The 15,651-nt window shown below is 39.1% G+C and overlaps 1 protein-coding gene across 4 annotated transcripts in view; it reads right to left on the bottom strand.

Annotated features, from left to right (window-relative positions):
- Positions 1-4,718: 4,718 nt before the first annotated feature.
- Positions 4,719-15,651, bottom strand: part of LOC133657336 (disrupted in schizophrenia 1 protein-like) — a 189,672-nt gene continuing 178,739 nt past the window's right edge. For 2 of the 4 annotated variants that reach the window (XM_062058539.1, XM_062058540.1), the window contains exon 19: positions 4,721-14,910. In XM_062058539.1, coding sequence (XP_061914523.1) covers positions 14,741-14,910 — 170 coding nt within the window. In that variant the 3' untranslated portion in view covers positions 4,721-14,740. Of the gene's footprint in view, positions 14,911-15,651 lie in introns of all 4 variants that reach the window. The other 2 variants (XM_062058538.1, XM_062058537.1) reach the window with 2 other exon arrangements.

The raw sequence follows: 15,651 nt of genomic DNA, 5'->3' as shown, positions 1-15,651 counted from the left end.
TTAAAAAATATATTTTCACAGCACTCTATAAAGCGTGTATATGGATTCAAAGTGAATTATATTAGTCCGACATAGCAGTACTTGATGTTCCTGAAGTCAATCCTGTGGAGGAAGAACATTTTTGGCTTTGCGGAATAGATGTCTTTGCAGAAGAGCACAAGCTTTTAAAGCCACAGGAGTACTTCTTAGATGACACCCACACTGTACTTATATTTGTCTTTCAAGTCATTTTTAACTCACAGTGAGAACCAATATAATAATATGTATTTAAGAGAGAGTATTTCCCAATGCTGTGCCTAAAAAGTATCCTGTTTAAAAAATGTTGATTTTGGACATAAAAGTTACATCCAAAGTCATTTTACATTGTTAGAGTACAGTTTGAGGAGATTAGAGCACATGTGTGCGATAGCAGAAGAACAAACACTTCCTGTGCAGGCAGACGTGTCATCTGGCAGCATGACGACTTCTTCACTGTCAGCTCAAAATATCAAGTTTAAAAATGACTGGTGACTTGATGGAGCGCAATAAGAGCTCGCTACTTATTAATGATCTATTTTGGACCATGCAGGGCTGTGTTATAATTAAATATGCAAATAGGCTGTATGCCCCAATAGTCTGTCTGTAATAATCATTCACTTTTTGTTTATCGCTTAAATTAATATTTGAAATGTTATCCTCATACTTGATCTATATTTGCTACACACAGCACAACACACATATTGTGTAGCCCTTAAAGTCCATCCATCCATCCATTTTCTACCGCTTATTCCCTTCGGGGTCGCGGGGGGCGCTGGAGCCTATCTCAGCTACATTCGGGCGGAAGGCGGGGTACACCCTGGACAAGTCGCCACCTCATCACAGGGCCAACACAGATAGACAGACAACATTCACACTCACTTTCACACACTGGGTCCAATTTTAGTGCTGCCAATCAACCTATCCCCAGGTGCATGTCTTTGGAGGTGGGAGGAAGCCGGAGTACCCGGAGGGAACCCACGCAGTCACGGGGAGAACATGCAAACTCCACACAGAAAGATCCCGAGGCCAGGATTGAACTCACGACTACTCAGGACCTTCGTATTGTGAGGCAGACGCACTAACCCCTCTTCCACCGTGCTGCCCGCAATTAAAGTCAAGTTTTCAAAATAAAAGCCTGGCAGTATAATAACAGGGTTGCACAGTAGGCAGTTATTTTTCCCAATTTTCCGGAATTTTTAAAAATGCAAATAGTGACAGGTTTGTCTTAAATTGAAGTTAAAGTTGTGATAGTTTTAGCAATGGCAAAGCACTAGAGTTTATTTATTTATTATTTTGAGTTCACACAGACATCTACAAAATGGTCATTACAAACACAACTACAATTGTTGACAGGCTTAACAAAGCAGCGTTTCCTTGCATTTTTGTTTGTTTTAAAAAGTTGTATTTTCCTTTATGACAAACTGTCATAGTGACTATTTATTTATTATTTATTTACAGACATACACAGTTTTGTATTTCATTATTGTTTCTTTTATTAATATCAGAGTGTGTTCTGCAAAAAGTTCATCCCTAGAAGCACATAGCTTATGGAAAGGGACCCTCAGTTAAATTATACATCATCATATAATATACAAAATACAGTACAATAAAATACATATCAAAATATACCCACCAAATACATTACATTACATTACATTTTCATTTATAAATAAAACTACACTCCTCGGCCTGCAAAACCCTCTTACTGGCTTGAAGATCACTTCCAGAAAAATCTAACTTGACAGGCTATGATTGGCTGGCTTGTAAAAAAAAACATTTCCTCATTATAAACAAGTCGTAAACAAGCAGGCCGTACATGCCCACTTCTGCAAACACCTTCTCTGATTATGAAATCAACATTGGTTACAAAAAGTGATGAAGGTGATGATGATGGTGATGATGAAGGTGATGATGATGCTGATGGTGATTTTATGAAGGTGATGGTGATGAAGGTGAGGATGTTGATGGTGAGATGATGATGGTGAAGGTGATTATGATGTGATGATAATGATGGGATGATGATGATCATGATCATGATTAGGATGATGATGATCATGATGAGGTGATGATGATGATGGTGATGATGTTGATGATGATGGTGATGAAGTTGATGGTGGTGATGATGTGATGATGCTGATGATGAGGTGGTGATGATGATGGTGACATGATGATGATGATGGTGATGATGATGAGATGTTGATGATCATGATGAGATGATGATGATCATGTTGATGGTGAGATGATGGTGATGGTAATGATGGTTGATTTTATGAAGGTGATGGAGGTGAGATGATGATGACGATGATGATGATGTGATGGTGATTATGATGGTGATGATGTGACGATGATGATGGTGATGATGATGTGATGATGATGATGATGATGAGGAGATGATGAGATGTTGATGATCATGATGAGATGATGATGATCATGTTGATGGTGAGATGATGGTGATGGTAATGATGGTTAATTTTATGAAGGTGATGGAGGTGAGATGATGATGACGATGATGATGATGATTATGATGGTGATGATGTGACGATGATGATGGTGAAGATGATGTGATGATGATGTTGATAATGTGATGATGATGATTATGATGGTGATGATGATGATGATTAGGATGATGATGATCATGATGAGGTGATGATGATGGTGATGAAGGTGATGATGGTGATGATGATGATGTTGATGAAGGTGATGAAGTTGATGGTGGTGATGATGATGCTGACGATGAGGTGGTGATGATGATGGTGACATGATGATGATGATGGTGATTATGATGACGTGATGATGAGATGATGATGATCATGTTGATGGTGAGATGATGGTGATGGTAATGATGGTGATTTTATGAAGGTGATGGAGGTGAGATGATGATGACGATGATGATGATGTGATGGTGATTATGATGATGATGATGATGATGTGATGATGATGATGGTGATGATGATTAGGATGATGATGATGTGATGATGATGATGGTGAGGATGATGATTAGGATGATGATGATCATGATGAGGTGATGATGATGATGATGATGATGTTGATGATGATGGTGATGATGATGATGATGGTGATGAAGGTGATGATGATGAGACTTCCTGGGAGTTGACTGGCTGTTTACTGAATGAAGACAATCCAGGTGTGTCCTCCCACTCCTGTCAGTTGTTACAGTTCTTCATGTATTTTTTATACACGACCTGTCCGTGTTTTAATGTGTGCTACTTCACAGCAAAGTGCACACATGTACTGTGCTTGTAATGAAATGATTGAAGATGGTTATTGACTCTGCATACATTTCTTCCTGCGTGATTACACAGTGTGAACACAGTCACCATCAACTCACTTTTACACAAAAGTGTTAAGCTTGAATGTTTGCAGCTCTCAGGAGAAATGATATCATGGGTCCCAAGTCTAAACTACTTCATATGCAGTCTTTCACTTTTGATGATACATATTAAAACCTGAATCTGTCACTTCACATAAAAAACACCCGGCATTGACTCAGAAACAAATCCAGACTTAGAAGCCTTTTTTCATTTAGTGACCTTTTTCGTCACATGCCAACTACTGTGCACAAGATATGTGTTTCCAAGCAAACAGCCTGAAATATACAGTATGTCTTGTCATGGTGTGCTGGTGTAGAACCCCAAGATGCAGAGATGGCAGGCAAAGTGCAGGTAAACATGACTTTAATGTCCAAAAGGAAATAGTGCAACTGCTAATTGCACATGCAGGGGAAACAGGCAACCGGAAACAATCATCGAGTCCTGACTGGAGGGCGAGGCAGGCATAAATAGCAGCCATCTGATTGACAACAGGTGTGGCCAGGCTGCCCAATGAGCGGCAGGTAAGGGGAAATAGCGCTCAGGGAGACAAGCAGGAAATGGAACAAAAATAAGAGCGCACACAGGAAATAAACACCAACCCAGGAAACACAAGCAGACGGGAATGTGACAGATAGTCACATGTCTCTTCTTATATATTTGCTGCCTTGATCAGGGGTGTCCAAACTTTTTTGACGTGCATAATTTTATCGTAAAAAAAAAAATGCTAAAAACAGAAATGATATATATTTAAAGACAATATGGATGTAACAATAATTAATAATAATGCCCGACCATGATTGATTACCGCGCTTCAATAAACTCACCACACGGTGAAACAGCCCAGAGAAGCAGCTAGCACACTAATCGCTTGCTAGCGCCGGATCATGTGTACTTTTTTAAAGTACTTTTTGTGCACATTCGACAATAATTATCGCTGTAATCATTTTAGTCAGTGATATGACATTTTCATAACGTTTCATCCCTAAAAGACAAAACGTTATCCCAGTTTTGTGTTTTATATGACAAAGTGTATTATTTTTAGTTATAAGTAACAACATTTTATCTTTTTATCATTAGATTATGTTGATTTACTCTTTTAATCTTTTTATCATTAGATTATGTTGATTTACTCTTTTAAAAAAAAATTATATATATAAATATATTATTTTTATTTTATTTTTTCATAAAGAAATACAATCATGTGTGCTTACGGACTGTATCCCTGCAGACTGTATTGCTCTATATTGATATGCAATATATATATTGTGTTTTTTATGTTGATTTAATTAAAAAAATATAATTTTTATTTTTATTTTTTTTTATTTCTTGTGCGGCCCGGTACCAATCGGTCCGCGGCCCCGGTGGTTGGGGACTACTGATCTAAATTAATGCTATTTTATTTTACATGAGTAAATAGAAGGGAAAATAAATGCACTTAACGTGTTTATTAAACATATTTAACATCATGTTGATGTTAAATATGTTTAATGATGAAAAAACTGTTTTTCTAAACAAACATTAACACACCTTAATGTGGACCTCTTTGTGTTATTAGTGTGCTATTTTAAGATGGTAGATCTTCAGTGGAAAAACAAAAGTCCTTCCTACAGAGTGTGCAACTGTTAGTCATGTTTTTTTCTGGTGCTAAACATTTTTGAGCAGCACTCTGCTGTTGCTTTATTCTTTCTTCGCTCATGACAGTTATGATGCTAATTCAATCAACCGATCAGGTAAGCGTGTACAACACTTAACATCTTGAAATAAAGTCATCTTATATTGCATTCAGGTATTTACAATATTTTTCTGTAAATGTAGTTCACAGTTCGAGACACATCTCACTATTACCTCTCACACAGTACTAGTGAAAGGGCCGCCCCTCCTCATACCCAGAACACACGCTGTGCGTATGGCCCCGTTTTGCATAAAGAAGCGCGAGTAAAATGTCAAATTAGGAATGAGAGTGCGCTATGAAATTTTACTACACGCGTATTCCTAGCCGTTTCCTGTTCCGTCACTGATAAGCGGCGCACAGCATTAGTGCCTGTCCTGAAAGGAAGTGGTACTGTTTAGAAATGTGCTATGATGGTTTATAAATATCAGTGTTTTGATGCTGAAATTGTTATTTTGCACACAAAAAAGTCCTAGTTAGTACAAAACATGCATCAGGTTGAATTCAAGTTTAATTTAATCGCTTCACATTTAAAAATAATTAAAAAAAAGAAGTGTGAAAACAAAAATAAAATAAAATATTCTGATATTCTAATATTAAAAAAAAAAAATCTGCTTTGGGGCCCTATTTATTATATATAGATATATTTACTCATTTGTATACTCCTTTGAATAGACCTCCCTTTTAGACCAGTTGATCTGCCGTCTCTTTTCTGCTCTGCCCCCTCTCCTGCAGTGACCACAGATGAAGCGCTAGCTGTTCAAAGTCAGGACCCGGGGTGGACCACTCCTCTGTGCATCAGTTGGGGACGTCTCTGCGTTGCTGACTTGTCTCCACTCAAGATGATCTCCGGCTGGCCCCACTGTGGACTGGACTCTCACACTATTGACTAAATCGTGGGTGTCAAACGTACGGCCCGCAGGCCGGATCAGGCCGGCAAACAGGTTTTATCCGGCCCGTGGGATGAGTTTGCTAAGTATAAAAATGAGCCGAAATTTTTGAATGAAAGAAAATGCTGTTCTAAATGTGTCCACTAGATGTCACAATAGCAATTATTTGTATTTGTAGATGATGCTACATATGTAAAAAAAAAATAAAAATAAACCACATGATGTTAGTGCACCAAGAAACATTAGAAAACTGAGCAAACTACATGAATAATATCCTGTAATTTGATTTTGATATTATTTCTTTTAGCTTGATAGATGGAAAATTAACACTAATGAGTTGACTGATGAATATTATTACAAACTTTATTCAGAAAGTATAAATAACTACAAATAAAGATAGAATACTACTAACCGCAACATCCCCACATTTGCGGTCCCTTCCAAGGTTTCTCATTGTCATCCCATTGGGTTGAGTTTTTTCTTGCCCTGATGTGGCTTGTGCAGCCCTTTGAGACACTTGTGATTAAGGGCTATATAATTAAACTTTGATTTATTGATTGATTGATATTTAACCATGGGCGACCATTTATTTATATTTATTTTATAACTAAAAATGTCTACATTTTCAGAGTGTTTGTGAGCACATTTCACTAATGTGCCTCTCTATCAAAAAGTGTTTTTTTTGTTGCTGCAGTTCTAATATCAGATCCTCTTAGGTGTACCTAATGAAATGTCCAGTGATGTATCTGACAAGGAATTTAATCCCAAATGAGAACACACTTTGTGTTGCTTTACATATCGGCTGCAAACCATCTGGAATTTAAACATCAGCAATTTCACGAGCCCAATAGCACTCAGCGTGGTGTCACAACGGATTCAATTATGTGGTGGGAGTTTTGGGGGAGAAAAGTGGGTGTGCGTGAGTGTGTGTGCCAGGCTGCTACTGTACAGTACGTTGCCTCGAGCTGATAGATGGTGGAGTCTTCTGGCCAGGAAGGTGCTTTTCAACCTGTCAGCAGTGTGCGAAAGAGGCATTGTGCTGCTGTGGGAAAAAGGCTGCCTGAGCACTCAGCTGTGAGGACTGCACACGCCTGTGAGGATACAGCCGCCTGGCCCACTACAACACACAAAGCTGCATCAGATGGAGACAAAGCAAGCACACTCCACCTTCACCGCCACACGCCCTCCGCCAGGCCGTTTGTCTTCCAATTAGCCACACGGCTGCTGCCGAGGTGAGATAACAAAAGAAGCTTGTATCCCCTACAGACCTCACTGGAGGACCTTTATTAGAGCATTGATAGCTGCGACATGTCAACACTGCCCCCGCTCGCCTGGAAGAATGCCCGCACATTCGCCATGAGGGGCCGTCGCTAAAGTGGCGACAACAAGAAAACAGCAGGACTCATCATCAGGCACATACTGTAATTAGTGACACACGAGAAGCAATAAATAGGAAATACAGGATTGTACAGCCCGTGGAAAAATAAGATAACACAACGTTAGGAATGAACACGATTCATGCATGCTTGTGCAAACAGCAGTTTCACACCTTTTGTTGTGCCAACTGATATTTTATCCTTCAAATTTGCTTAATACACGTGCAAGTTTTTTAAAAGCATCATCAAGTTATTTTATAGGAGTATTAGGGACTCACTGAAAAGAAAAATATACTATAAAAAAAGTCATAATTATTCAAGAATTTTTTTTTTTTAATTATGATAAGAAATTAGAATGTAAAAAGATAAAAAAAGGGTAATAGTATCAATTCTTCTCAAAAATATATTATAAGAGAAAACTCATAATTTAAGATTAAGTTGTAAAATTAGGAGGAAACAAATATCCAAATTACACAAGATAAAAAGAGTATTAGAAGAAAAAAAATCCGAACTTTATGTGAAAGAAGTAATTGTATCCAAACAACTCATAAAAAGTTTTACCTTAATGGAAATTGTCATGATTGTCATGAAAGGTTTGGACTTTGTTTTCTTATGTTCCTGTATTTTGTTTTATTTCCTATCCGGCACTCTTATTATGGTTTCATTTCCTGTCTGCCTCATTTCTGCCAATATATCGAGAAGGGTCCAACTACTGGACGCAGGCACTGTAAGGGAACACCCTTGTTAAGGAACACCCACAGTACATTTGTAACGTGACCCAAGCTGGTCAATATACGCATGTGACTATGCTAAATGTATTTTATCCAAACTTTGACGAAATATGGTTGATAAACAGCTTATGGTTGTTGCGTGTTTGGCTGTCTGTATGCAATGAACAAAAAAAAAAGAATGTTGTACCGGTCTCTGTGCACCTAACAATATAGCAACTACAATAAAGATACATATTAACCCCTAACCCTAACGTCACCTTTTGTTTGCATTAATTAATTGATTAGATCGAAATGTTTGCGATGAAAATATTTTCTTGCCATGTCAGCGCGCTTCACTTCTGTTGTCGTCACTGTGGCGTTCGCTTAAAGCGAGGCTCAGCAACCCGCAGCTCTTGAGTCGCATGCAGCTCTTGAGTCGCATGCAGCTCTTTAGTGCTGCCCTAGTGGCTCCCTGGAGCATTTGTAAAAAAGGATTGAAAATGGAAAAAGATGAGGGGGAAAATACAAACAAACACAATAGTTTGTTTACATGTAAAATCTTCCACTCCTTCGTCTCATTTTGTCCACCAATCGTTTTATGCTGTGCGTGAATGCACATATGTGAGCTTTGTTTATGTTATTGACTTGTGTGGAGTCCTAATCCGGCATATTTAGTCAGTATATGACTGCAAGCTAATCAATGCTAACATGCTATTTAGGCTAGCTGTATGTACATATTGTATCATTATGCCTCATTTGTAGGTATATTTGAGCTCATTTAATTTCCTTTATTTGTATCCTCTTTGTATTTAATTTAGTTTTGCATGTCTCATGACACATTATCTGTATGTAGTACTGGCTGCATTTCAGATAGTTTTTTGTGCGCCATGTTGTTCCAGACCACAGCAAACACTACCCAGCTTGCCAAAGATTGTAAAAAAATCCATTAGAAGAAGACAGCCTGCTATTTTCTTTAACTTGGACACACACATCTATACCTTTGGCCATTAAAAGCCAGTCATTTCCAGGAGTTATCTCACCTTCTGAGTAACGTCTGATTTACTAATGGTTTCTAATGTTGTAAAAATGTGTAGAATAAATATTACATTTCAACATTTCTGTCAACGAATTTGACAGAAATGTGAAATTCGTTGACATTCACAGGCTGAAGCAAATGAGATTTGCTTCAGCCTGTGACACATAGTCATTTTGATAGTAGGCTATTATAGCCAGTGTTGGGACTAACGCGTTACAAAGTAAGTTACTGTAACGCCGTTAGTTTCGGCGGTAACTGGTAATCTAACGCGTTATTTTTTATATTCAGTAACTCAGTTACCGTTACTACATGATGCGTTACAGCGTTATTTTACGTTACTTTTTATGTAGTATAAAGTGTGTTTTATCGGAGCGCTTCAGTGTCATCGTTCTGATTCTTGTGTCTCAAGCCGAGGAAGAGTGACGTGCGCTCTTTGTGTGTGTGAGTGTTAGTGTGGGGAGTAAAGAGAGAAAGACGGGGGAGGGGGGGGGGGGGTGTCTGATCATGGCGGAGCTGCAGTCGAGTTTGTTAACATGGAGATATTTTCACTACTTTTCTTTTGTCGAGCACAAAGAAAATAACATTTTAGTTAAATGTAAATTGTGCTTTGGATCAAAGATCCCATCTACTGCCCAAAACAGCAATTCAAATCTGCTGAAACAAGCTACATAAGCAACACGCTTCGACGTAGCTAGTAAAGAGAGACAGCCACTTTCTCTCCACCACCACTTAAGGATTAACTCTGCCTCTGCTCATCATTCAGCACTGAAGGTACACACTCTGTCAATCAATGTTCCCTCTAATTGTTCATGTGTGAGCAAACGCAAAAACTCCCTGAACATTCAATGAGCCCATGTGAGCAACATCAGACGTGCACACTGTGGCTACACTAGCAGCACACCTGTCCCAAACCTGACTAAATAACAAGTTCAATCTCCATCCATCCATCCATCCATTTTTTACCGCTTGTCCCTTTCGGGGTCGCTGGAGCCTATCTCAGCTGCATTCAGGCGGAAGGCGGGGTACACCCTGGACAAGTCCCCACCCATCGCAGGGCCAACACAGATAGACAGACAACATTCTCTTATTATTATAATCAAATGACAGCAGTCATTTCCATGAGGTTATTTTCTAATATAAGTGTTTAGGCCCACTTACAATGACAATAGCAAAAAATATTGTTTTTCATGAACTGTCCTGCTTTGGAAATAATTTGTACCCCTTTCAGACATTGCATTTAGTTCCCAACTAAAACATTCTCATGTTGCACAATGAGATGTAAGCAGGGGATCATGTGTACATTCCTGCAACTACCTGTTTGTAAAAAATATATTTTTATTAGTATTTATTTAATATACTAACAGCATTTAATGATTAATATTAATAAATTAAGATTCCTAATAAATGACACTAGAATAAGCACACATTTGATTGGTAAATCATAGTGTAACGACCTGGAATGACACTTTATGTGTGGTGTTGGAGTTGTCCGACTTTTTGTGTGGCTGTAAACGCATCACTGGCTAAGTGCCATATATGCATGTGTTGGCGCAAGTGAGAAAGAGCGAGCGGCTGCTGTTGGTCTAACAAAGTTGCTTTTGGTCTGGTTTGTACTGCAGAAAATGACCACTTTTGCTAGATATCATTTTTTTTACTAATGTTTCGGTGATGTGTTCATGGCCGACAATAAAAAGTTTTGCTCAGTAAAGTGATGGATGGAATTCATGTCCTCAAAGCGTCTCGACAGACGTTACAATATTTGAACAAGGATGACAAAAAGTGTTTTCTCTGTCGTGTCCGTGTGTCGAAAATTGTTATGCGCTTATTTTTTTATTTGATTTTATGCGTGGCATAGATTTGCCGTGCACAGAGGATGCTTGAGCAGTGCGCAATTGCACAGGCGCGCACCTTAGAGGGAACCTTGCTGTCAATTCTCTTATATACTCTTTCATTCTAGACTTCTAGAGTGTTCGATTATCACATCACTCTAAATGTATAGACTATAAAGTTCACAAACATAAAGAGGGATGCTAGTGGGCCAGGGCAATCTTTCCTTATCTCTAAACTAAAACTGGGGAAATGTGTAGAGTGTTCTGGGCTTCAGACATGATTTTGTGTCAGAATTCCTTGAGGAAAAAATGCATGGTTAGGCTTTGTGTATGTAGTGTGTGCCTTTCTTGCTTTAAAGCTATGCTGTTATTATGCTGTTTGTTACTTATGTATGTTATGTTGCAGCTATTTAAAATGGTTTTGTCAATTTGTTCTGGCCAGAAACAAATTGGCCCTTTGAAACATATCTTTGTCTTTGTGTGTTGTATGTAGACCACATTGCTTAGCAGAGTGCAGTGATGCAAATGCATGTCAAGTTGATCAACAGATTGTATTATTTTCCAGTGCAATAACAGTACTGAAATGAAGGCTAAAAGGGCATTAATGGGAGCTTTAAAAAAAAAGAAGAAAAAAATAAGAAACTAAATAGTTACTTTTCACAGTAACGCATTACTTTTTGGTGTAAGTAACTGAGTTAGTAACTGAGTTACTTTTGAAATGAAGTAACTAGTTACTGGTTTTCAGTAACTAACCCAACACTGATTATAGCTAATATAGACACTTACTTCATTATAAGACTTATATACGGCTCTTAATTTTTTGCGGCTCCAGACAGATTAGTTTTTTGTATTTTTGGTCCAATATGGCTCTATCAACGTTTTGGGTTGCCGACCCCTGGCTTAAAGTGTGTACGTCCTGCAATTGGATCTAGTTTAATATTTCTCCTGTCTGGACGCTGGCTTCCTCACCTGTTGTCCCTTATTGGTAACCAGGATGCTTTATATGCCAGTCTGATCGGTCTCATTTTCAAGTCTTTATGCTTCCTGTGCACTTCCCTGCTGAACTTTTCCTTTGTGTTTCGAGATTAAATATATTTTTACCTGCGCTATGCCTGACGTCTCTGCATCTTGGCATTGAGGCCAAAACAGGCCAAAACAGGCCGTAACAAGAATAGAGTTTAAAAATCAGACTTTAGAATAAACTTTTATTTTTAAATTTTTTAAGTGATATTACCACGTAAAAAAAACCTCTAAATTTTACAGGGATGAAATGATTATGTGTAATAATAAACATTTGTATGACAAAAAAAAAATGCTTCTGAGAAATGTTTTGGGATTACAAATTACAGTACAAACTTGCATTCATTTAACTGGTTTGTTGGCTTTTAAGCAATACAATATATAAAGATTAGCTAAAATATATACAGGTGAGAGAAGAGAAACAAACTGCTGTACTGACTCAAACTTTTGCATTTAGGTTTTGCATGCAGGATTTAGACATTTACTCAAACATTTTGACGAAATACTTTTTCCTCTTCTAACATTACAACTTAATTGTTATCAGTGAATTACTTTTTTTATTGTATTTTTTCTTTTTAATTGTGTTCCTAACACTCCTTTTCAATGTTATCCTTCAGCCACAGAACACAAATGTTGCATTTTCACATGGAAACAATATTGTTTAAGTTAGCACCAAGCACACAAAATGACATTAATTTAAAAAATGCATATAAAAATCCACAGGACGTAAACACTAGGGGTGCACAATAAATATGAGGAACTATGACGTCATACCAATAAATCCGACAAGATTGAAAATAGCTCCGAAAAAATAAAATCCAAAATCCAATGAGGCGAGATTACCCATACTCTACCGTAGGTGGTTAGGGTGAGCAAATTAAGCGCTCCCTTCCTCCTGCTTGTGCTGTCAACCTTCCCTGAGCTCACTCTTAACAAACATGGTTTCTCAGTTTTCAAGACGAAGACATTTTGCGAGTTATTCGCACCAAATGTTCTGCGAACATTCCGTAAGAACGGGAAAAAAAACATCACTCTTCAACACATCAGATGTTATCACAAACTGCAGTTACCACTAAATGTAAAACATAATAGATACAATGGAACTTCGATTTACGAACGCCACTATTTGCAACCTTTTCAGTTTAAAACGTTTACATCGTGCCAAATATGCCTCTGTGTGCGAGCTATGTCTCAGTGTACGAACTCATTCATTTATTTTGCATGTCGCTTGAAACCATCGTGGGCTGCTATTTGGATGACTTCACTTCCTGTATTTTAAAGAGGCCCTACCTCACATCCTGTTTACATCCTGTACACAAGGGTGCGGCCATTTCCAAGAGCTTTGTCGGCAAGCGACACTTCTGACCTGCTTATTCCCACAATTGTCGTACCTTGCGGCGGTCAGAGCTGTGTCAGCCTGTCTGAGAGATCACTTTGTGTGATCAGAAACGCTTTGAACGTGTCCAAACTCTCACAGTCTGGCTGTATAGCTTTGAGTTGCTAGACAACTGCTTTGAGCTAGCGTTTGAACTAGATAGCCTCCGGCTTGCGGCACCTTCAGTTCGAGGATTTTATCAGCAAAGGGGGATTTGTTCCACAGTAAGTCTTTAATTGTGATGAGACCAAAAAAGATGCCACATCGGACCTTAATTAAAGCCACCTTATGTTGGTTTGATAATTATCCATCCATCCATTTTCTACCGCTTATTCCCTTCGGGGTCGCGGGGGGCGCTGGAGCCTATCTCAGCTACAATCGGGCGGAAGGCGGGGTACACCCTGGACAAGTCGCCACCTCAGGTTTGATAATTATGTACAGTATATTTATACATGAAGTTTCTTCAGAGTATTTCGTTTTTTTATTAAAATAGGGACTTTTGTCCAGGCTAGAACAAATGGTTCATGTTCACGTTGATTCTTTTGGGGAACTATACTTCACTGTACAAACTTTACTTTACGAACCATGTTAAAGAATCAAGTAAGTTTGTGAATCGAGGTTCCACAGTATAAATAAGTTATTGGTATAGAGAAGCTGGTTATTAGTATCGGTATCAGCGTGAGAAAAAAATCATTGTGCATCCCTAGTAAAATGTTATTTTTGGTCCCACAAAAAGTCAAAGAAAAATGTTGTGCTCATTTTGGGGTTCAGTGTACATTTTCTGTTTTGGTCACTGAGCTTAGTTAGTATAATTGTTGACATAACTTCCTGAGAACCAGCGTCATCTGCAGTGGACTTGAAGTTGGTCCATTTCTTTTGTCAGAGTTGAAAAAAAATAGCTCTGTTAAAGTTAAAGTACCACTGATAGTCACACACGCACTAGGTGTGGTGAAATTAGCATCTGCATTAGACCCATCCCCTTGTTCCACCCCCTGGGAGGTGAGGGGAGCAGTGAGCAGCAGCGGTGGCCGCGCTCAGGAATCATTTTGGTGATTTAACCCCCAATTCCAACCCTTGATGCTGAGTGCCAAGCAGGGAGGTAATGGGTCCCATATTTATAGTCTTTGGTATGACTCTGCCGGGGTTTGAAATCACGACCTACCGATCTCAGGGCGGACACTCTAACCACAAGGCCACTGAGCAGAAAACTGTTCCACAAAATCCAACGCTGGCTCTCAGGAGGATAATACTGACTTTCGTAGATTGATTGAACTTAACTGACAAACGTAGCAAGAAAGGCCTGAAGGCACTTACTGTATTTCCTGTGTTTTAAACCCTTGTTTGAACAACTGGAGACTTTGCGCAGTTCCACAGGGGGCCGCATGTAAAAAGCTTGGCCTGATGCTTTGCAGTAAGTGGAAGAAGGGTCACTTCCACTGGAGAGTGGAGGTCAGGAGTGTGAGTGCTCATAAAACACAACAGGCTTCAAATGTCCCAGCTGTCACTGAAGTACTGGTCCTCCTCCTCGTCCTCCTCGAAAATCCCATTTTCTACAGGGTCGTCTTCGTTGGAGTCCTCTTTGACTTCCTCTTTGAGCAGGGCGAGCATGTTTTGCAAAGTGGCTTTAACTTCCTGAACTTTTCTCTCCAGCGACTGTGCGGCGTGAGTTAAGGAATAAAACCCACACAAGTTGAAAATAAAATGACAACATAAGAAGTGATATCAATGACCTGAGGACGTCATCCAAGCCCAGTTTGTCCAGCAGGCTGATTAGTGGGACACATCATGACGCCGTATTCGATTTAGCCGAGTTCACTTGAGGAGTGAATTGGAGCGATCCACTATTTATGATTTCATCAGTGGTGCCGGGCGGCAGAACCTACGCAGAGCGACCGCACAGCTGCATTATTCACAAGACATCAATGAGACGCGATTGAGGCTATGGTCACAGAGGACTTATTTAACCCGCTTAGAGACCCAAATCAAGGCAGCCAGCGTTCGGCTGAAGTGTCAAATCAAAGGAGCGGTTTTGACGGCAGATGGAACCCGATGGCTCGTTTCACTGTTTGAATGGACACAGATTGTTACCATCCATAATTAAAGAGCCATTTAAAACAGGCCAGGTCTTGCAGAGGGTTTGAAAGCAGCACAGTCCAAATGGGACAGTGAATTTGCTCAAAACTCAAACTAACCACCAAATTATTTTCTTCTATTTCTCAGTTTTAATTTACTGCGCTAATATTACGGTACTCCAACTTTAGCTATTCATCTCCTCTGTTATCAGTTGTCACTGCGGCAACACCAACAACAACCGATTTATTGACGATAAACCAGGGGTGTCCAAAGTGCGGCCCGGGAGCCATTTGCGGCCCGCAGCTAATTGTTTACCGGCCCGC

The sequence above is a fragment of the Entelurus aequoreus genome, linkage group LG09 (assembly GCF_033978785.1).
Source record: "Entelurus aequoreus isolate RoL-2023_Sb linkage group LG09, RoL_Eaeq_v1.1, whole genome shotgun sequence".
Classification (NCBI taxonomy): domain Eukaryota; kingdom Metazoa; phylum Chordata; class Actinopteri; order Syngnathiformes; family Syngnathidae; genus Entelurus; species Entelurus aequoreus.
The sequence above is the reverse complement of the archived record's forward strand: the minus strand, read 5'-3'. Positions and strand labels throughout refer to the sequence as shown.